Raw genomic sequence first — 23,950 nt, 5'->3', positions numbered from 1 at the left:
ATCCAGATTTGCCCACTCTGACCCAAAACAGTACACAGGATTGCTGCCACAATGCTGTGGACATTTTTCCCCGATGCTACTTTCCTTCCAGGTTGTGCCTTGAGATGTTATCCAAGATGGCACTGGAAATGGGGGGGATGGTAACTCTTGTTAGGCATGATCTTAACATCTCACGACACACGTTTTTGTCAAACTCCATGTGATTTAGAAAAAACAACAACAACCTTGCCATTGCTTTATATTTCAGTGTTCTGTCTCTTGTGGTCGAGGGCATAAACAACGAAATGTTTACTGCATGGCAAAAGATGGAAGCCATTTAGAAAGTGATTACTGTAAACACCTTGCTAAGCCAAATGGGCACAGAAAGTGCCGAGGAGGAAGATGCCCCAAATGGAAGGCTGGCGCCTGGAGTCAGGTGAGCAATGCTTCTCCTCTATGACTGCTTCCTTACCTTCGGGCCTGTGACTGAGACCAGCCTGTTGGTTTGTGTTCCTGTGCCTGGTTTTGGTTTTTCAGAGGGGAGCTTGGGGACTGGGAGGGAAGGATCTTTATGTGAGGATACTTACTAGCCTCAGAATCTTGGGCAAGTGCTCTCAGTCGTGGCGCAGTGAAGAACCAACCACACAGATACTCTTTAGAATCAATTTAAAAAAAAATTAGGTTCAAGGTTGGCAGCCTCTAGATTGATTTTTCTAGAGGCCTACATCTTGATACCTAAGGCCCATAGAAGCATTGGGCATCTGTATTAACATGAGAAGGAACTGAGAATCCTTCATTTCTACATGACTCATAGAAAATTCCTCTAGAAATGGGGATTTTTCTTAGTGCTCTGAGCTGGCATCGGTGTCCCTGATACCTCCCAGCTATATTTCACTTCTCAGCATCATTCTCCTACAGAGGACTCTGATCCTCTTAAGGCTTTTATGATATTGATCACGTTTGTTTCTGTCTTTGTTTTAATTTAATCCTCAAAGCATCTGTGTCCAGCCAGACGTAGATCCTCCTTTGGTTTCCTTGAGGGATGCAATTTCAAGGCAGTGCTTCATACTAGTCACCCTTAATAGCTTTCTAAGTGACTATTATCATCTCCAACTTCTAGGCCTTTGATTTTGGGAACGATTCAATTCATGTAAATGCCCACAGTTAACCTTAGTTAAGAAACCACTAATTAGCTTGTCCTCTTGCAGATTTTCATGCTCTTACTTTTCTTTATGTTCCTTAGCTTCAGTTTATCTATTTGCATCTTGTCCTGAATATTATGTTTACAGCATGTAAAATGGTGCTTATTTTAAAGTCCAATTCTTTCAATAAAAAGACAGTCAAAAGAATCTTTCTCTCTTTATTGGTAAACACAGAGTAAGTTTTATAGTAGTATCCTGTGATCTCAATGGGAAGTCTAAAATTCCTCACAAAGCTGTGATGATTAGGTTTGAACCCTGAATGGGTTGTTGTTGTTATTGTTGTTGTTGTTGTTTGTGTGTGACAATTAACTGATTTTTTAAATATATTCCCGTGATTATGCTATTACAGTAGCCCCATTCCCCCCCTTTATTCCCTTCTGGCCTGCACATCCCCTCCTACCCACATTCCCCCCCTTTAGTTCATGTCCATGGGTTGTACATATAAGTTCTTTGGCTTCTACATTTTCTCTACTATTCTTAACCTCCCCATGTCTATCTTCTGCCTACCATTTATGCTACTTATTCCCTGTACCTTTTCACCCCCTCTCTGCCTCCCACTTCCCCACTGATAACCCTCCATGTGATCTCTATTTCTGTGATTCTGTTCCTGTTCTAGCTGTTTGCTTAGTTTGTTTTTGTTTTTGGGGTTTTCTTAGGTTCGGTTGTTAATAGCTGTGAATTTGTTGTCATTTTACCGTTCATAGTTTTGATCTTCTTTTTCTTGATGAGTCTGTTTCATATTTCATATAATAAGGGCTGGGTGATGATGAACTCCTTTAACTTGACCTAATCTGGGAAGCACTTTATCTGCCCTTCCATTCTAAATTATAGCTTTGCTGGATAGAGTAATCTTGGATGTAGCGCCTTGCCTTTCATGTCTTGGAATACTTCTTTCCAGCCCCTTCTTGCCTGCAAGGTTTCTTTTGAGGAATCAGCTGACAGTCTGATGGGAACTCCTTTGTAGGTAATACTGTCCTTTTCTCTCGCTACTTTTAAGATTCTCTCTTTAATTTTGTCTAATGTAATTATGATGTGCCTTGGTGTGTTCCTCCTTGGGTTCAACTTCTTTGGGACTCACTGAGCTTCCTGGACTTCCTGAAAGTCTATTTCCTTTGTCAGTTGAGGAAGTTCTCCTTCATTATTTTTTCAAATAAGTTTGCATTTTCTTGCTTTTCCTCTTTTCCTTCTGGCACCCCTATGATTCAGGTTTTGGAACATTTAAAGATGTACTAGAGGTTCCTAAGCCCCTCCTCATTTTTTTGAATGCTTGTTGCTTCATTCTGTTCTGGTTGAATGTTTATTTCTTCCTTCTGCTCTAAACCATTGATTTGAGTCCCATTTTCCTTCCCTCCACTGTTGGTTCCCTGTAGATTTTTCTTTATTTCACACAATGCAACCTTCATTGCTGCCTGGGTCTTTTTTATGCTGTTGAAGTGCTCAGTGAGTTCCTGGAGCATCTTGATAACCAGTGTTTTGAGCTGTGTATCTGATAGGTTGACTGTCTCTTCGTTGTTTAGTTGTTCTGAGTGAGGGTTTGTTTTTTTTTTTTAATTTAAACATAAGGTAACAGGATTTTCAGAATGCCTCCCCCCAAAAGACCATACTTATTCAAAGTAATTGCTTAGAAAAGCCTAGTTATTTTTGTAGAAGATACAAGTAAGCATAGTTATGTTGTGGTCTGTGGCCAGCTTTTAAAATTTCCTGATTTGATTTGCAGAAATGAATTATATATAAAAGCAGGCAAGGCAAGGTGCTACTTAAGTAAAATCCAATTTCTGCAATTTAGAAGTATACCCAAAAATACTCAAACCCCGTGGTTTATGGAGAAGGATGGTCTGCATGATTAAGGATCATTGGCTTACTAATGATCTGGTAGTAAATAGGAATATCCCTAAGGCAGTGATATTAAAGCAAGAGTAATGATTATCCATTTGCACCAAATTTAGATTTTACATCTGGTCCCTTTGTTTTCTGCTGGTAGCTATTTTATGGTCATCTCTTCTTCAAGGTAGGAAGAATAATTAGTGCAATTTCTCATCATGTCAAAATGTCTGATGATAATAAGACATATAGAATATTGGGATAAGAGACTAGGGTAGCTATACTAATCTTCATAGTCTCTCCCTGAAAACTGGCATTTTGAGATTTAAAGTGAAATGTTTTATTTAAGCTACATCTTTTGAAAATCTTGAAACTGTAAAGGAAATGTCTCCAAAGAAAGAAATGCTTTTCTTGAAAAACATCCTCACTATAGTTTTAAAGCATTTTTTTTCAAAAGTTCATATTCAATTTGTTTACATGATTTCTATCAAGAACTAAGGTTAGATGCCTATGAAATTTTAAGACAAACATCAGCATCAAATTCCTGGCTCAGCTCTGTCTTGTCACAATAAAAAGCATTCCAGAGTGCCATTTTTTTTTTACCTTATCCTATTCCTAACAGAAAGCCTTTTTAAAAAGTGAAGATCAGAAACAAAAACAATAAATGATTACATTAGAATTTATGAGTCATGAATTTATTCAGTGGATCATTCATCAACCCTGAGTTACCGTCTTTTTTACTCTTTATCATCTCAGTGGTCAGGATGGGACTACAACTCAATTGGAATGCCATGATTTAATTAATAGCCTTTGTTTTTCTGTCTTTCTGATACAAAACAATGCTGTGCTTGCAATCAATGGTGTCTTCGATTCAGGGAAATAATTCATTTTTTTCAAGCTCTTCAATTCAGCTTCAAAACAGAAGCTGGAGATTGCATTATGAATCAACCAGCCATTTGGGGTTAGGACTTTCACCTTTTCTTTTCAGATTTTTATTTATTTATTTTTGGAGAGAGGAGAAAGGGAGAGAAACATGTGCGACAGAAACATCAACCAGTTGCCTCTCACACACCTCCAACTGAGGACCTGGCCCCATAACCCAGGCATGTGTCCTGACTAGGAATCAAACTGGCAAACTTTCAGTCCACAGGCTGGCACTCAGTCCACTGAGCTACACCAGCCAGGGCAAAGCTTTTGTTTTCACTACAATGAGAACAGAACCTGTGGTGTCAGATTCTGAAGTATTCTGTAAGTATTTAAGGGAGAAACATGGCACATATGTAGCTTGCATCTTTTGAGAAAGCAAGGAAATCATATGCATATGGTCAGTGAGGAAAAATGGAGTTGCTTTAAAGATAGATAATGTGCTCTCATGACTGTGTTTGTGTTTGAACTATGAGCATTAGTGTTGAATTGCTTGCATACAGGCTTTTCACCTGCACTCTAGTCGACACTGCGCAGAAGGCTGCATCCTGTTAGCAGCATATTTTAAAACTGGTATCCACAGTACTATAGTCAGTACATTGCCTGGGACAGAATTTACTTTGACTTTGTTTTTCTAGTTTTGATTGAATTAGAGTCATTATCTCTGTTCTTTGCTTAATTTATTTGTGGAGTATGTGCCTAAAAGTTTACTGAAAAATACAAAAAGTATCTTATGTAAAATGCTTAGCATGGGGATAAGCTCTCAGCCAGGGTGAATTTGTAGCACTTCAGACATTTGGCTTTGTCTGGAGACAGCTTTGGTTGCCACAATTTGGCAGAGCAAGGGAAATGCAACTGACACCTAGTGGGCAGAGTCCAGTGGTGCTGCTAGACTTCCTGTAATGCACAACACAGTCTCTAACAAAAAGGTACTATTAGGTTGAGAAACCCTCTTTTAGAGACTGGTACATAGTAAATGCTAAGTAAAAGTTTGCTATTTCTGTTGTTACCAATTATATTATTATCGTTGGTTCATATAGTTATTTTTCAAGCTAGCCTCTCCTTTAAATAATGTGACCACAGTAATACTGGAAGAAAGTATCTAAACTTCTTTCCAGGGTTTCAAGTGTATATTATGATTCCCCAAGCATCAGAACTTCCGCAGAGATTCTTTTTATCTATGGAAGTAAATAAGCATCAAGTCAGTGAGTTCTGCATAGTAGCTCTGCACAGCAGGAGCTGTAGAGAGATGAAACAGCTCCCGGATCAGTAGTTCAGAACTAAAAACATCTACTTTCAAACCTGCACAAATAGACTGACGTGCAGAGTGATGGCTGGGGGGAACACATTAATAGAGACTGCTCAAATTTTTTTCTCTACAAACTAACCAAAAGATGTAGTAAGTAAAACCAGAAGAATTAAGCACGTGCAAGTGCATATACCACCACCATCACCACCTCCAGGGTTATGCAGAGGTCTTTTTGATGCTGTTTTATTCATGGGGTTTCTGCACAAATCTCTCAGAATTCACCAAGCAAGCCTGGCTGGCTGTGTATGCAAAATGTTGCATCCCCTGAGACAGCACAGGAGGAAAACTGGAACCCAGACAAGGAGCTGAGGCAGTGCATTACATTTTGAACAAAGATTACAGTGGATGCAGGGCACAGAAAGGCAGAGCTTGTGCCTATTGTGCATTTAAGTCAGGTTGAAACTTTTTTGCATTATTTCAAAGCTGGCTTTGACATAATAAAAGTCAGAAGCCACGAAGATATATTATGTAACTGAACTTTCCTGTGTCTTTGCCTTTTTGAAAAATTATCAAACATTGTAGGGAGTAATTTTTTAAATGTTGCATACTTAGGGCTCTTAATACCTTCCCTTTGTCCAACTATATGTAATTTACTCAGTAATGATAGCATTAAAAAGAGTTTTCATTGACTTACAGCCTGAATAGTATGCAGCCTAAAAGTCTTTAATGTTGTTTCTTTTTTCCTTAGGCTATTAAAGCATTGTGAGCTCTTGAATATGTATCAACACTGTGCCCAACACAAATTTGTTTATGTAACTGTTCTTTTTCTTCCTTGGTATTGCCATTTGGATACATTGTTCTGGACATGTACGGTTTTACATTTTAGACCCCAAATTCAAATAGCCAAAGGATTTGGGGGTTGTTGTTTGTTGATGATACCAGTGTTTGAATGTTTCTGTTATTGGTGTGGTAACCCTCCCGTGGTACTGTTCATTCATTTCCAGGGTAATCAATGGGAAATATTATATGTGTGGCTCCCATAACATTATATGGCCATTCTCTGTAGATAAAATAGTCACTTGTGTCCTGGCACTCCTGGTTCCACCAGCATATGATGACTTTAAAAGTCTGGTTTTTCGTGGGTCACAAACCCCTTAAATCCAATTAATACAATTAAATCCAAACAATAATAGCCATGTTGCGCCAAAATATTTCCTGTCTTTAGCGGGCTTTCATGTGAACATTTAAGCTCCTGCCTAGCTTAGACTCATCTGAAACAATGTGATTTCCCAAGTTGCCTGTGTTCTTGAAATCTGAAATGGCAATAAAATTAATATTCAGTAGAATTCAGTGGGTGTACTTGATACCACATTTCCATTAGCTCAGAGTGAGAGGAGTCCTATTGCAGGTTAATTGGACAAGAAATTTTTTCTAATTTAAACGAGCATGATTCTATTCTTTATTAAGACTTCCTCTTATGCATATGGTTTTAATGTATGTTAAACTTGTTTTCTCAATGCCAGGCAAATTAGTGGAGGCTGAGCTGTCAGAAGAACTTGGTAAAATTTTTAACTAGCTAAGTGTAATAATATACTGGGTTTTTTTTTTCAGTCAAATGGTGCCTTTCATTTCTGTCAAAGCCTTAATAAAGAGTATCATTTTTGGCTTGACCATAAGTGAAATTATAAAATCCAGCAATGAAAAAAACATTTAAAAATTAATTTAGATGAAAGTTAATTGCAGATTTAATATGATGTTTTGCAACTTGGTCTGCCAAATGCTTCAGCCTGATTAACAGTATTTTTTGAGAGCTGAAACATAATGCCTAAGGAAATGTTTTTTCCTTGCCAGCTTTTATTCTTATATAGTCAACTAAGGTTGTAGATAGACAAAAATACTGGTGAATTGCATAGTTTAGAAAAAATTCCTCTCTCTCCAGAAATAAGAGCAAGAAAAGGAAGAGGCTGGAGAAAATAATTCTACATACAAGGTCCTAAAATCTTCAGTGATTTACTCTCTTTGGGCTATACTCTTAACCTGCCAAGAAATTATTCTGGTAGAGTACTGTACTTCTAATTTCTAAGAGCCTCATATCCTCCAGGATAGAAATTATTTAGGATTTTTATTTCACATGGCAGCTCTATTTCTAGTTTGTACTAAATGTTTCCTAATGATCTCTCTCCCAATCTCTTCAATTGTCCTAAAATTTTGGTAACTTTAGAGATTCCTGAAACTTGAATACCTTCCTTAGTCACCAATACTCATAGGCAGTGAGTTTGAAGATTTAAGACCTTACTTTGGGTCTGTTCACTGAAAATTAGAAATCCTTGTGATAGCTGTGAAAGGCATTGGATTAGGGGTGCATTCCCCAGATCTGTGGCTCCCCCCACCACACATGCACACACATACACACCCAATGACCCAAAGCTCCCACTTACACACTCTTGTCTTCTTAGTGCTCTGTGTCCTGTGGCCAAGGCGTGCAGCGGAGAAATGTGGGCTGTCAGATGGGAACACGCAAGGTAGGCAGCGAGACCGAGTGCAACCCCTACATCAGACCAGAGTTGGAGCGCACCTGCCAAGCCCCGCTGTGTCCTCTATATGCTTGGAGGGCAGAGGAATGGCAAGAAGTAAGTAGAGCCATGAAGTAGGCACTTGCCAGGCATTTTGTTCAACCCCCTTGCTATCATCATATCTATCCCCTGTGAAGCCTTCAAGCACAGTGACAAACCTGGCTCTCTCCCAAAGGTTTGTGGTCAGAGGCAGGCAGCTCACTCCCACCAGGCTGGGATGGCTCCTCCTTTTTTCAAAATTCCTCTGTCTGCGTCCTTGAATGTTCCTAGTCTGGCTGCCTCCAGAGAAACTTTAACAGGCGTTAGGCCAAATGCATGCAGATAACTGTCACAGGAGGAGGGGAAATGCATGAAATATTTTAAACCTGTGTATCTAGACTTGGTTGTTCTGTGGCAGACAGCCACAGACAGACTCCAGTGGGACTGTATTCCTCCTCCTCCCAGGCCTTGGCTGTCAGGTAGGAGACAGGCCCTCACCTGAAACCCTAATTAATTAGTGAAGTATTTCACAACATTAAGAAAATGATGGAATCTGAAGAATTGCTCTGTTGATGCAGAAATAGACTTGTTTTTCTCCCATTTAATGTTTGGTTAAAGAAAATGTTAATGTTTAATATTAATGTTTTGTCAAAGAATATACTAACTGTCCCCAAGGAAAAGTCTGGCTAAAAAGGTAAGACATTAATAGGAGCTAGCCTCTGTATCCAGAACAGAAAATTCAATTGTAGAATAGGAAGAAAAGAGCTTTAGGAAGCAGAACCATGTCCATTGATATTGAAATGAAATAGAAGATGCATACTGTTATTCACAGTAGCTAAGACACGGAAACAACCCAGTGTCCTTCGACAGATGACTAGATAAAGAAGGTGTAGTAAATATAGAGTGGTGGGCAAAAGTACGTTTACAGTTGAAATACAAATAAATAACACAATAATTAATGGATAGAAATAATAAAAGAATAAACTGTTTCACATGAAATACAAATAAATAATACAATAAGTAATAAATAACAACACAAGAATAAACTCTGTATTTTACATACTCACAACTGTAAACCTCCTTTTGTCCCACCCTGTGTCTACAATGGAATACTACTTAGCCATTAAAGGGATGAAATACTGCCACTAGTGACAACATGATTGGATTGTGAGGGTATCATGCTAAGTGAAGTAAGTCAGGTGAAAAAGTGCAATTCTACTTTTTTACAGTTTTATTGAATTGATGTATAGTATTGTATTCATTTTTGGTGAAAACATGATGATTTGATATATGTCTATATCACAAAATAATTGTCACAGTAAGTTACAGTGACAACATGATTGGATCTTGAGGGTGTCATGCTAAGTAAGTCAGGTGGAAAAGTGCAAGAGCCATTTGATTTCACTCATATGTGGAATATAGAACTGAAAGCAACAAACTATTCAAATAAGCAAGAAGTAAACTCATAAGCACAGGCAACAGTATGGTGGTTAATAGAGAGAAAGGAGGTGAGGAGGTTGAAGAGGATAAAGGGGGTCAAATATGGTGATGGAAGGAGACTAGACTTCAGGTGGTAAGCATATAATACAATGTTCAGATGCCAAATTATAAAGTTGTACACCTGAAATTTATATAGTGTCATTGACCAAAGTTATCCCAATAAATTTAAATTTAAAAAAGAAAGTGCATTTTGTAAAAGGTGTGGAGATACGAATAGTAAGACAGAAATTTACTACCAGGAAGAATTTTTATAACAGGGGTAAATTGTGACCTGCATGGTGCTAAATGCTTTATGTTCACCACCTGACTTAATCTTTATAACCACTAGACAAAGTGGGCATTATTATTATGACCCCATTTTTCAGTCAAGGAAACTGAGGTTCAGAGAGCCAATGTCACTTGTCCAAATGCCACATACCTAGCAATTGGAAGAATCAAGACTCAACACCACATTTATTCTCTTAGAACATTGTGAAATACTGCACTGTATTCTTTTTTATTATTATTTTATATAAGTACTGTGGCTATTCTACTTTTTCCCAGTTTTTTTAAAGATTTTATTTATTTATTTTTAGAGAGGGAAGGGAGGGAGAAAGAGAGAGAGAGAAACATCAATGTGGGGTTGCTGGGGGCCGTGGCCTGCAACCCAGGCATGTGCCCTGACTGGGAATCAAACCTGTGACACTTTGGTTTGCAGCCTACGCTCAATCCACTGAGCTATGCCACCCAGGGCTTTTTTTTCCAGTTTTATTGAATATAATTGACATAGTATTGTATTCATTTTTGGTGAAAATATGATTATTTTATATATGTATATATTACAAAATAATTACTATAGTAAGTTATAATTAATATCCATTAACTATAGTGAAATACTATAGCTATATAGCTAAATACTAATACTATTAACTATAGTGAACCATATAAGTGAAATCATATGGTTCTTGCACTTTTCCATCTGACTTACTTCACTTGGTTACCTCACATACTTACAAATTCTTTTTCTTGTGATGAGAAGTTTTAAGATCTACTCTCTTGGCAAATTTTAAATATACAATATGGTATTGTCAACTATAGTTACCATGCTAGACATTACATCCCCAGGACTTACTTATCTTATAACGGGAAGTTTCTACATTTTGACCAGCTTCTCCATATTTGTAAGTTTCGTGTTTTAAATATTCTACGTGTAAGTAATATCATACAGTATTTGTCATTCTCTGTCTGATTTATATCACCATAATGCCCTCAAGCTTCATCCATGTTGTTGCAGATGGTAGGATTTCCTTTTTTTAATGGCTGAATTATATTCATATATGTATATGTGAATATAATATATGTATAATTGAGAGAGAGAAGACCCTATTTTCTGTATCTATTTATCCATCAGTGGACACTTAGGTTGCTTCCATATCTTGGCTATTGTAAATATTGCTGTAATGAACATTGGGTACGTACATCTTTTTGAGTTAGTGACTGTTTTCTTTGGATAAATAACCAGAAGTGTAATTGCTGCATCATATGGTTGCTCTGGTTGTAATTTTCTGAGGAACCCCCATACTGTTTTCCATAATGGCTGCACCAATTCATACTCCTACCAACGATGCACAAGGGTTCCCTTTTCTCCATATCATGGCCAGCACTTGTTATTTCTTGTCTTCTTGATGATAGCCATTCTGTCAGGTGTGAGGCATTATCTATACTGGTTTTGATTTACATTTCCTTGATGATTTGTGATGTTGAGCATCTTTTTATATATCTGTTGGCCATTTTGTATGTCTTCTTTTGAGAAATGTCTGTTCAGGTCCTTTGCCCATTTTTAGTCTGATGTGGTCCACTTACTTATTTTGCTTTTGTTGCCTTTGGTTTGGGTGTCAATCCAAAAAATCATTGCCAAGACTGATGTCAAGAAACTGACCCATATGTCTTCTCCTAGGAGTTTTATGGGTTTCAGGTGTTATGTTCAAGTCTTTCGTCCATTTTGAATTGATTTTTGTGTATGGTCTAAGATATGGGTCCCATTTGATTCTTTTTCAGGTAGCTATTATCCCAACATTGTTATTGAAGAGACTATCCTTTCCCCTTTGTATATTCTTGGCTCCTTTGTCATAAATTATCTCAGCATATGTGTGTGGGTTTATTTCTAGTAGAATAGTGACTCTATTCTATTCCATTAATATGTGTATTATTTTTATGCCAGTAACATACTGTTTTGATTACTATAGCTTTGTATTGTAGGTTGAAATCAGGGAGTGTGATGCCTCCAGCTTTGTTCTTCTTTGTCAAGATTGCTTTGGTAATTTGGGGGTCTTTTGTGGGTTAATTTCCATACAAATTTTAGGATTTTTTAAAATTTCTGTGAAAAATACCTTTTTTAATTTTGATAAGATTGCATGGAATCTGTAGTGTAGACATTTGAACAATATTAATTCTTCCAGTTCATGAGAATAGAATATCTTTTCATTTATTTGTGTTTCCTTCAGTTTCTTTTGTCAGTGTCTTACAGTTTTCAGTGTACTGATCTTTCACTTTCTTGAATAAATTTATTCTTAGTTTTATTTTTTGATGCAATTTTAAATGGGATTTTTTAAAGAACTATAGGCTTCAAATGTGTGGGGACCTAGCCTTCCAGCCCTGTCCTTCCCTTCCCCTCCCCCCGCTAATGGTTCCATTGTTGGCAGTCATCTCTTTCCTTTGGGCTTTCACCTTCTTTCTTCCTCCCACCTCCTCTCTCACCCACTCACTCTGCTACATTTAACCTGGTACCTAGTTGGGGCAGGCATTGACTTGATGTAAGTGAGCACATCAAGGCACAGCCTCAGAGCCCACCGAATGGGAGGTTTCCCCAGCCCACCCCTTTACAGGAAGTCATCTTCCTCTTAGTAGTCCTTGGCAACCATCAGAGCTCTTGTTTGCTTTTTGAGTGTACAGTCTTCTTTTCCTTTCCTTTGTCTACTATTGAAACTCGCCTATTTGTTGACAAGATGCATTTAATGCAAGGCACGTAGCAAATGGCACCCTTCTCTTTTTGAGAAATAATCCACACATCCACCTTGAGAAGTACAAGTTCTGCATATGTACAATAGCATCATCAACATATTTTATACAACCACCCTTGCTGTGTACTGCACAGCTCCAGAGGTGCTGTTTCCATAGGCTGCAATGGTAGAGGTACTCACTAGAGCTGTATAGCACAATGGCCCTACTACTGATGATGATTTTAAAAATCATACATCTTATCATTTATTAAGCTATAGACTGAGCACTATGTGGAGAACCTCATTTAGCCTTTTCCATAAGTCTCTAATATAGTAATTAAATTTCTATCCTCACTTAAAGATGAGGAAACTTGAGGATTAGATAGGTTATTTCATCCAAGTTCATGCATCTACCAGGTAATAAGGCTGGGATTCAAAGCCCAGCAGCCCGACCTGTAGAACACATGCTCTGAATCTTTATATTCCCCTACCTTTTGGTTGTCTAAGTTGAATAATTTTATTCCCCTCTTGATGGCTTTTCCAGCCTCTTACTGCAGAGTTGGCGTCGAAGTAGAATTCCCTTGACTGGGTGACCACCCCCACCTGCTTCTAAAAATAAAATTCCTGGTCCAGTTGGTTGATAATTAGACCTTAAGCCATGTGGTTGGACTGGATAGAGGGGGGTCTCGATGATGTTGGAGCACTTCAGTGGACCACTTTTGTTTATTGTGAGGCCTTTTGGCTATGTAGGCAGAAGGGACATCAGTGTGCCTTCATGGCAGCACAGTATAGCACCTGGACTTTCAGATGTAGGGCAAAATAATTGGAGAAGAGAAAAATGCTCTATCCAGACATTAGTGTCTCATTTTGTTTATGTCCTGGAAGTATCACATTGTTAACAAAAGATCATTCCATGTGCTGCTCTGAGAAATCAACTTCTTTTTTTTAAGATTGTATTTATTTATTTATTTATTTTTAGAGAGAGGGCAAGGGAGGGAGAAAGAGGGGGAGAGAAACTTCAGTGTGTGCTTGCCTCACATGCACCCCCTACTGAGAACCTGGCCTGCAACCCAGGCATGTACCCTGACTGGGAATTGAACTAGCAACCCTTTGGTTTGCAGGCTGGCACTCAATCCACTGAGCAATGCCAGCCAGGGCCAGAAATCAACTTCTTATTTCTGGTCTCCAGTTAGTTCATCTGCTAAATGGGGATTATATGGCAGACTCTGTTGAAGGGATTGAAGAGTTGTGCTGAAGATTGAGAATAAGTGAGAGGGTTCTGTACATTTTAGATCTTCCTCCAATGCTGCTTCTCTTCAGTATAGTAGCCTTGGTGGAGAGTTCACATGATGACCAGCACTTCAGCTTAGCCTCCATTATCACAATGATGGGCTTTTAATATCACCTGCCAACTTTAGGCTAGACACTTGGCCTCTGGGTGATCAGTTTTACTCACTTTAGCCTTATAATGCTCATGAGGTTGTTGGAATTTAAAAAAAGAAAAACAAATACTTTTAAAATTTCTTTATGATTATAAAATCATAAAGTATTTACTTATTAATAGTATTATAATTTGACTTAAAGTTTTTCTTATACCTGCAGAGGGCTTTCTGTCAAATTTGAACTGTGAGTATGTAGCTTATGCATCTCTTAGCACTAATAAATAAATTTCCCAGGACTTGCAAGTTTTCTTTTTTCTTTTTTAATCTTTACCTGGAATATTCTCTCTCTCCTCCCCAGGAACTCTATATCATAAGGCTGCCCTGCTCTTTCCCTTACTTCAGTCACCCATGTGCATCCTTCAAGGCTCAGCCAAGACATCACTTTTTCTCAGGAGCCCATGGTGATCACTCCTCCACACTATTGACTGAGACGGCCCTCTACTAGCTCTTACTGCCTTGAAAATACTCTGCTTTAGCAGGTCCAGTCTAAATTATTGTTGCCTGCTTTCCTTATCTGTGTTATCTGCTGTTAGGGGTCAGAAAGCCTATTGACTAGTTTTCCCCAGCATTCAGCACAGCACCAGAGCATTGAAGGCACTTGTTGAATGAATAAAATGAATGGAGGAACAAAAAGAGAGTTGAGAGGAAGGAAGGAAGGAAGGAAGGAAGGGAGGGAGGGAGGGAGGGAGGGAGGGAGGAAGGGAGACATTAAAAAACAATCTGGTAATTGATAGCCTTTCTTCTTTAAATCTTTAGAATGTCTTTTACAACAGTCAAACAAACTCTGTTTTCTTAAAAGTACAGCTGTTTTATTTCCTTGACACAGTGCCATGGACAAGCTGTGCTCGGATATATCTGGCCTTTGCAGAGCTGCCTGCCCCACAGCTGTTTGGCCTAAGGCAGGGGCTTGGGTCACTCATACATATTTGGATTCTAAGAACTTTTATTGACATCAGCTGTGGAGTGATTTCCAAGTTTATCTTCTTGACACAGAAAAGTTAGAAATGAGCAGCAAGTCCTCTGTCAGATGATATAAAGATTTTATCAAGTTTCCAATAGGAGTGATCAGGTTTTGATGTATGTACAAGGGCCAGATACTAACTCTTTTATTCATTCAACAAATCTTTTTTTAAAAGATTTTATTTATTTATTTTTAGAGTGGGAAGGGAGGGAGATAGAGAGAGAGAGAAACATCAATGTGCAGTTGCTGGGGGTCATGGCCTGCAACCCAGGCATGTACCCTGACTGGAATCAAACCTGTGACACTTCGGTTCTCAGCCTGCGCTCAATCCACTGAGCTACGCCAGCCAGGGCCTCAACAAATCTTTATCAAGTACCCACAACACCTGCTCATCGCCAGGTAGTAGGTTTGCATCAGGGATGCAGAAGAGATCATGGAATTGCCATGGCGGGGTTGACAGAGAAAACAAGCAAACAAACATGTTACATGAAATTGCTGATTGTGAAAAGTGCTGTGATGGGAAAGAAACTAGATTCTGAGAGAGAGACAGAGAAGACAGGCCAGGCCTACCTCTCTAGGGTGGTCAGGGGGCAAAGGGCAAGAGAACGTGATTCCACGTCGAAGGAAGAGGGAGAACAGAGCCCAGTGCCATTGCATAGAAAAGCAGAGCATGGGCTGAGCAGAGGGAGTGGGGACGAGATGCTGATATGAGGTGGGACTGCATGCATGGCTGGTTATGATGTCCCCTGTAGGCCAGGGCAAGGGTTTGGATTTTCTTTGGAACAGTGTAGGAGGTTTACAAGCCCCTTCAAGACCTGATCTCTGCCCACCTTCTGGAATTCCTGTCTCAGACTGAAGACTGTAACAACCCCAAACTGCCGTCATCATCCTGGCCCCACTTCCCCTTGACCTTCACCTCTAGCCTCCATGCATGCAGAGCCCCTCCTGAGCTGGCAGCCATCTCCTTCTTGCCTGATTTACTCACCAATCTCTGCACTCCTCCTCCTTGTCCCCTGCTATGCAGCATCCCTTTCAGCACTGTGGGAACTCCCACCCCTTGTCCTCTTCTGCTGTCACAGTTGCAGAAGACTTTGATGGCTCCTTCCTCTGTCACAATCACTGTTGTGAACTCATGTCTGCTCACACAGCCACATAAAACACCCTAAACATTAAAGCCAAGGGCCACCAGTTCACCTGTTATCTTGACACAGGGACCCCAAACTGGGAGAAGTAGCCACCCTGGGTATCCTAATTGAGAGAGAAAGGGAGTAAGAGGATGTCAGGGCTGTCCCCAAGCACCCAATACAGAACTTGGCCAGTTGAAAGTACTGGCTGAAAGTTTGAATGACTTTAAAGTTATGAAATGTCTCCACAGTATTGTGTCTGCCTTTTTACTATGCAAAATAAACTATTTTGTGGTAAAAGTGTGCAAAAGGTGTTCGGAAATTCACATTTCTGACTGTAACATGAGCTTTGAGAATAGAAACTATTGGTAACTTAAAGAGCACTTTTCCTTTAATGTAGAGCCATGTTAGATAAACTGACTATTAACACTGTTCCTTAGCACAGAAACCTTTGCACAGCACACAGAATATAGTGCTGTTAGGTTCTGCATTTGTCCTGCGACTTGTCTGTGCTCACACCCCCTGACAATGGTAGCTGGCCCTGGAAACGACACAATAGATTCTTTCACTGGTAGAGAAAAGCAACAACCTTAAAAGGTAGAAAACATGAATATGAAGTGATTTTCACCCCTTACCCCCACAATGGTTAGGGAATCTCACCAAAAGAGTATACAGCAGCTTGATTGCAATCTTTGACTAAAGGAAAGACCATTTCTCAAATAACTCTTTTTAGATGTTTACCCTGTGGCCAACCTACCTAGCTAAATAAAATAGTACATTAAATGTTTATTTTAGGTCTTACCCTCAAATTTGGAAAGTTATCCCCCACCCTGCTCCTGCTAATTTCAGCACATTTAAAGGCTCATGTAGCCTATAAAACTACAGGCCAGCTACCCAGTTCAGCCCAGTGCTGTGGTTATTTGTTTTTTGAATCACAGTGTGGCTGGAGTTTCAGAAGGCTGGTGGCATGACTTAGACACTTGGTATACTTTTTCCTAAAAACTGTAATAAAATTTAGAAAATCTGTTATAATTAAAATGAGGATAGTTGATCTCTCCAGCTGTTTTTCAGGGCATTTCTAGATCATTTTCTAGGAGAAAGGAAAGAGTTCATAAATCACAGGGGGAAGTGATATTACCAAAGACTGATAAAATCCAAAGCACAGGTCTAGGCTTTTTTCCTGGTCACCCAGGCTCATGCTCTAGTTCAGATGTAGGACTCCAGGAGAAAAGACTTGCTGTATGATTTTAGAGCTTCTGTTGACTAATTCAAAGCACTGAGCATTGTCAGTCACTTATTTCTATTTTTCTAAAAGTTATACTCAATTGTGGACTAAAAAGTCCACATGCTAAACCTGACAAGCTCAAGGGAGGCCAGCAGGGTGTGTCCTACAAACTCAGAGACCTAAAATAACCACATACAATGGTTTGAACATAAAAATTTCTGAGTACAAGCAGGTCATGAGGGTAGTCACGTCCTAGGCCTGTAGCTTCCCTGACAAAGGTCAGTGTTTACTTAAGTGAGCCTGTCTGCTGTCCTTTTGCATCTAAGATAACATACCTTTGAAATGTCAGGGTAATCTCCTTTTCCAGACCCCTCAGGCCACAACCTCTGCACTGAGCAGAGACCTCAAGAACCCCTCATTGTTACCTTGTTTCCCCGAATACCATCTCAATGAGCTGTAAATGTTAATTATTATCTATCCTGTACTATCTATGTAAAGGAAGTATGTGTCTCTCCATCTTACTTTTTATCCAATCTCAGAGATTTCCCCGCTTGGCTTTCTCCCACCACCTTAATTGATCACCAATGGATTTCATGTAACCCCCTTACATCTCTGATTCTAAAGTATAGAATAAGATGCAAAATTGACATTCTTCAGAGCATTTTCTCAATCCTTTGAGATATTACTTCCTGGCAATTGACATCAATTTGGCTCAAATAAACTCATAACATTTTTCTACAGGTTTGGATATTTTTTACACCAGGTAAAGTTTCCCGACTCCCTTTTCTACCATTGGCAAAAGAGTATTTATAGTAATTAAACATTCTTCAAACCCTAGAGAGAGACACTTAACAAGCAGAAAGTATTTAGTAATCCTTGCATTTCTGCTCTAACCAGTTACTCACTGACACAGATGAAAACCCTATGAGTCAGTGAAAATGACAGGACACTGGAAGGGTTAATCCAGGTTGTCTGCTCCATCATGATCTTCTGAGTCACCTAGGTTCTAAGGAATTCCTTTTTCTAAGGGGAGTTATGCATTTCTTCTGCATATATCTACACAGCACAGATTAACCATGTTTTGTTTGTTTTGTAACATTCAGTGGCTCCTTAATGTACGTGGCATTTTTAAAATGAGGAAATAAAAACGTTATTTCTTCACAGTCATTCCCAGCACCCTCCAGGGGTACAGAAAACCCAAAAACCATTGAGCTGGGATTGAGCTCGGAACCGGACCCAGCCGGTCTCCTGCACTGCTTGGGAGGGATTTGCTCCCTTGTGCTCATCTTATAGTGCTTTTGATTCATGTTTGTGCCCCAGAAAAACTGCATATAACTTCACATTTTAGATATTGAAGTTTTCTTCCAAGCAGGAAAAATAAATTTTGAGTCAAGTTTGTAAATGATAAGGGACTACCAGGATGTACTATATATCCCTTCTACTTCTTGAAAAATAAAGTGGCTCACAAAAGACAGGAATACAATGTGACCCAGCACTTCCACTCTGGGGGATGCACCCAAAAGAACTGAAATCAGGCTTTAAACCTTGTACATGAATGTCCACAGCAGCACTACTCACAGTAGTCAAAAGAAGGAAACAACTCACATGTCCATCGACATTTGAAAAAATGTGGTACATCCATACAATGGACTATTATTTAGCCATAGACAAGATACATGCTTAACATGGAAGAACCTTGAAAACATTATGTGAAATGAAACAAGCCAGTCACGAAAGGACACACACTGGATAATGCCACTCATATGAAATACCCAGAATAGGCAAATTCATAGAGACAGAAAGCAGAGAGGTGGTTGCCAGGGCCTGGGAGGATGGGGATAGAGAGTGACTGCTTAACGGGTCAAGAAAAACAAGAAGCATCTCAGGAAAGAATTTCTTTTTAAATTTTATTTTTCAATTACAGTTTATACTGATATTATTTTGTATTAGTTTCAGGTGTACACATAGTGGTTAGACAATTATATACTTTACAAAGTGTGCCTTTTGATATTTCCAGTTCCCATCTGGCACCACACATAGTTATTACAACATTATTAACTATATTCTTTATGCTGTACTTTACATTCCTCATGACTATTTTGCACCATTTAGTACTTATTAATCCCTTTGTATCTTCCACCCTGTCCCCCCACCATCCCTCCCATCTGGCAACCATCTGTCTGTTCTCTATATCTATGAGTCTGTTTCAGTTTTGTTTGTTTATTTTGTTCTCAAGATTCCACATGTAAGTGAAATATGGTTTCTTTCTCTGACTGACTTATTTCACTAAGCATAATAACCTCTAGGCCCATCCATACTGTCACAAATGGTAAGATTTTGCCCTGACTGGCGTAACTCAGTGGATTGAGCGCGGGCTGTGAACCAAAGTGTCGCAGGTTCGATTCCCAGCCAGGGTACATGACTGGGTTGCAGGCTATAACCTCCAGCAACCACACATTGATGTTTCGCTCTCTCTCTCTATCTCCCTCCCTTCCCACTCTAAAAATAAATAAATAAAATCTTAAAAAAAAGAAATGGATGTTCTATTCCACAAAACTCTTAAAAAAAAGAATTTGGACAAATGGTAAGATTTCATTCTTTTTATGGCTGAGTAATATTTTTTGTATATAAGTATCACCACTTTTTTTATCCGCTTGTCTCCTGATGGGAGCTTGGGTTTCTTCCATATTTTGACTATTGTAAATAACACTGCAATGAACATAGGGGTGCATATATCCTTTCAAATTAGTGTTTTGAGTTTCTTTGAATATATACCCAGAAATGGAATCAGTTATAAACAGTGCCATTTTTCATTTTTGAGGATCCTCCACATTGCTTTTCACAATGGCTGCACCAGTCTGTTTTCCCACCAACAGTGCAGAAGGATTCCCCTTTCTCCACATCCTCACCAACACTTGTTGTGTGTGGATTTATTAATAATAGCCATTTTGACAGGTGTGAGGTGATATCTCATTGTGGTTTTCATTTGCATCTCTCTGATGATTAGTGACATTGAGCCTCTTTTCATATAACTATTGGCCATTGTTAGAGAAGTGTCTGTTCAGGTCCTCTGCTCAATTTTTAATTGGATTGCTTGGTATTTTGTTGTTGAGTTGTATGAGTTCTTTATAAATTTCAGATATTAACCCCTTATCATATGTTTCATTGGCAAACATCTTCTCCCATTCCATAGGTTGTCTTTTTACTTTGTTGGTGGTTTCCTTTGCCATGTAAAAACATTTTAGTCTGATGTAATCCCAGTTGTTTATTTTTTTTCTTTTGTTTCTCTTGCCCAAAGAAATATATCAGAAAAAAATATTGCTAAGAGAAATGTCAGAGATTTTACTGCCTATATTTTCTCCTGGGAGCTTTATGGTTTGGGGTGTTACACTTAAGTCTTTAATCCACTCTGAGTTTATTTTTGTACATGGTGTAATAAGGTGGTCTAGTTTCATTCTTTTGTGTGCATGCATGCACCTGTTCAATTTTCTCAAAAAAAGAAATTTGAGTTAAATTGACTCTGAAACTCAAGTAGACAGCATGGAGATAGGTCATCCTAGGACAAAACTTACCAGATTCTCTGTTTTCCTCACTTGGTTCATGGGAATAAAAATATCAGTCCCTTCTACCCCATAAAGAGATGTATGACCTGGGACAAGTTACTCAGGCTCACTACAGCCCCACTTTCTTCATCTGAAAAATGGAAATCAGAGCAACTACTAACCCTCACTCCCTAACTCTCTCAGTCTTTACCGTTTGTTTTTGTTACTGAAATACACAGTCCTCTCCAAGAGCAGAGTCTGTGCCATTGTGTACACTCTTGTTCACCCAGGACCCACCCCAGGGCCTGACACTTATTAGAAACTTGGTGAAAATTGGCTGAATGACTGAGGATGAGAGCCGCTCACCTAGAGAAGAAAGGGCTGTAGGGGCCACAGGAAAAGCTCTCCTTAAGTCCCTAAAGAGGAATCATTGGTGAGAAATGAAACTTGTCCTTCATGCTGCTCTGTATTCAGCCACTAAGACAAGACACTGGAATCTGCAAAGATATATTTATTTCTGTTGTAAGATGAAATGGGCCACTTGGACAAGTAATAACTTTCTTGACTCGAGAGATGTTTAGTCATCTGTTGAGTCAGGGAAAGGAGAAAATAAGAGTTTGACTACCATTTGGCCATAATTTTAAAAAGATTCCATGTTTGAGTGGGTATTTGAAGTAAACATACCTTCAGGTCCTTTCCAGACCTGACATTCATTCCTTCCCGATTTCCTTCTGGCACTCAGACAGCTACTCACTGAATGCTTCTCACTTCGCCAGGAGCAGTATTGCAGGGAACTGGGTAAAAGTCTGAGTTCTCTGATAACTGCTGGCCTCAGAGATCTCAGGGTCTTAAGGGGCTATAGACAGGAAAACAAATAATTATAACAACAGGATATTATTTTTCTACATATCATAGATAAGTATATATAACAACAGAATATTATTCTATTATTCTTCCACATCAGCACTCATTTTGTTTGTCTTTAATAGTGCACCAAGACTTGTGGCGAAGGCTCTAGGTACCGCAGGGTGATGTGTATGGATGAGGAAAAAGGCAGCGAGGTTCATGGTATGCACTGTGACAGCAGCAAGCGGCCTGCCGACCAGGAGAGCTGTAGTTTGCAACCCTGCGAATATGTCTGGATCACAGGAGAATGGTCGGAGGTACATCCTGGGGATTCTGTAACTGTAGTTTTCAGGTCAACAACGACCTGAGGGAAGCAAAGTGACGAAGGCAGGAATGTGGGAGACTTGGCCCACCTGCCAGTTCTGCCTGTAAACACTGAGTTCTCCAACAAGTCCCTCCTCCTTCCTGGGCCAGAGCCCCACGTGTGCATATTGGGGGAGGTACACCAGGTGGTCTGAGCTCCCCTCAACTCTTCATTCTGTGATTCACCTTGATGTCTTGTTGGTGTGATTAGGAAGAAATTATTACAGAGGCTGCAAATTCATAAGAGGCATCATAAGATGCCTCTCAGTGCCTGAAGAGAATTAAGTATAAGAAAATGTCTCAGTGTCAAGAAGACAAACCAGCATACGGTGTGTAGCGGGACAGGGTCTGTCCCACTCCAGCTGAGGCCATGCAGAAATGCAGGTCCGGTCTTACCAAACTTGACTTTTCAAGAGAGGACAAAAATCTGGAATTATATGTGAGATCTCCTATTGTTAAATTGTGGACTCAGATTGGTCATTTGAAACATTGTAGGGGGCAAACCAAACACGTTCATGGGCCAGATGTGGGTTACCCATTTAACAACCTCTGATTCCAAAGAACAAAATAATTTTCCATATTACCCAAGGAATCTCAAGTATCTTTTTTTAAAGATTTTTTTAAATTTATTTTTAGACAGAGGGGAAGGGAGGGAGAAAGAGAGGGAGAGAAATATCAATGTGTGGTTGCCTCTCACATGTCCCCTACTGGGGACCTGGCCCACAACCCAGGCATGTGCCCTGACTGGGACTGAACCCATGACCCTTTGGTTCACAGGCCTACTCTCAATCCACTGAGCTACACCAGCCAGGGCCTCAAGTATCCGTTTTTCCCTATCGCCTCCAGATACAGTTGCTATCTGGACACTTTTATTATTAATCCACCAATAGTAATAATAGCATGATTGTATTATTTTCAAACTTCATGATATTTTCAAATACTGAAAGATCTATAACATCAAAACCAGTTGCCATTTGCCAAAAACATCTAGAGATGGGAAAGGGAAGCATCTGGGCCCATAGCAAAGGTACTTGCTGTCACTGGGTCTCTTCAAGTTTTAGTGTGTTCAGTATTGTATTGTTTCTGTACTAAAGGTATACTAAAGTTTTTTCTAACTGTGCCTCTCCGTCCTTCCCTCTACTCCAGTGGTTTTGTCTCCTCTCCCCTCCAGGGGGACATTTGGCAATGTCTGGAGACATTTTGGGTTGTCACAACTTGGGGAGGTGGGATGCTCCTGACATCTGGTAGACCAGGGGTGCTGCCAAACCCCTGTCATGCCTGGGACACTCTTCATCACCTTAGCCAGTCTTCAGTGTATTGTTATTATTCTGCCAAAAGAGTTTTGGTTTCTTTCTAAGATTTGAGTCATGTTACCACTATAAGCTTTAATAAAACCTTAATCTTAACCCCTAAAAGATGAGATGTAGAGGACAATTTTTAAAAAGGAAAAGAAAAAACAGCCTACCACATATCTGCAAATTCTCAGATGTATCAGAGATTTAGAAAAATCTATAAATGTACAAAGTTTCGAGGGTTGGAGACAGGGCCTCCCACAGATACCAGGAACTAGAGAAGGGACCTGTAAGGGAAATGATACCAAAGGGACAGGACCAGAATTCCCTCTAGAAGAGCACTGTCACCTGGGGTTCTTGGTACTCTTGTCTGCACACAGCCCCACCTGAATCCCAGGTGGCTGTGGCCAGACTGGAAAGTAGGGGTTCCCTCAGCCCTGGCTGGTACATTTTCCTGTTGGGCCTGAGTGTATCACTGAGACAGGGAGCCCACATTCTTACTGTTTCATTTTACATTACTGTTATTGTCCAATTAGAAAGTAAGCCACATTCATGGTGAAACAATCATGTGACCCCAAAGCAGGGAGAATCAACAGGAAGGTTTTCCTCCCCTCCCCAGAAACGAGCCCCCTGCACGTCTAACCTCTGGTCTGAAATGGATTAAGGAAACCAGAAGTAACACGTACTCTTTCCAGATTCTTTTCAGAGATGTGGAGGCCTCTGAATAAAACCTGCCCGTGTTTGGGTTCAGTTCCATCAGCAAAGGCCTGTCTGCCACTGCATCACGGCATGAATGGCCACAGGGCTGCTTCGGTTTCTGCTTTGCAGGGGTCCAGTTCCCAGGACTTGCCTTCCTTCTCTGACATACAGCCCTGTTTGAATTTGTACAGACTGAGGTCACAGCATGCCGTGCTGGGGTGGACACTCTAAAATACCTACAGCTAGAACAG

At 39.7% G+C, this 23,950-nt stretch overlaps 1 protein-coding gene across 1 annotated transcript in view; it reads left to right on the top strand.

Annotated features, from left to right (window-relative positions):
• Positions 1-23,950, top strand: part of ADAMTS9 (ADAM metallopeptidase with thrombospondin type 1 motif 9) — a 165,864-nt gene that overhangs the window by 118,660 nt on the left and 23,254 nt on the right. The window contains exons 29-31 of the mRNA XM_045832055.1: positions 248-415; positions 7,632-7,805; positions 21,489-21,662. Of these exons, the coding sequence (XP_045688011.1) occupies positions 248-415; positions 7,632-7,805; positions 21,489-21,662 (516 nt within the window). The remainder of the gene's footprint in view (positions 1-247; positions 416-7,631; positions 7,806-21,488; positions 21,663-23,950) is intronic.

The sequence above is a fragment of the Phyllostomus hastatus genome, unplaced genomic scaffold, assembly GCF_019186645.2.
Source record: "Phyllostomus hastatus isolate PE091 unplaced genomic scaffold, TTU_PhHast_1.1 phas_contig_16, whole genome shotgun sequence".
NCBI classification, from domain to species: domain Eukaryota; kingdom Metazoa; phylum Chordata; class Mammalia; order Chiroptera; family Phyllostomidae; genus Phyllostomus; species Phyllostomus hastatus.
This window is presented reverse-complemented; position numbering and strand designations above follow the sequence as displayed.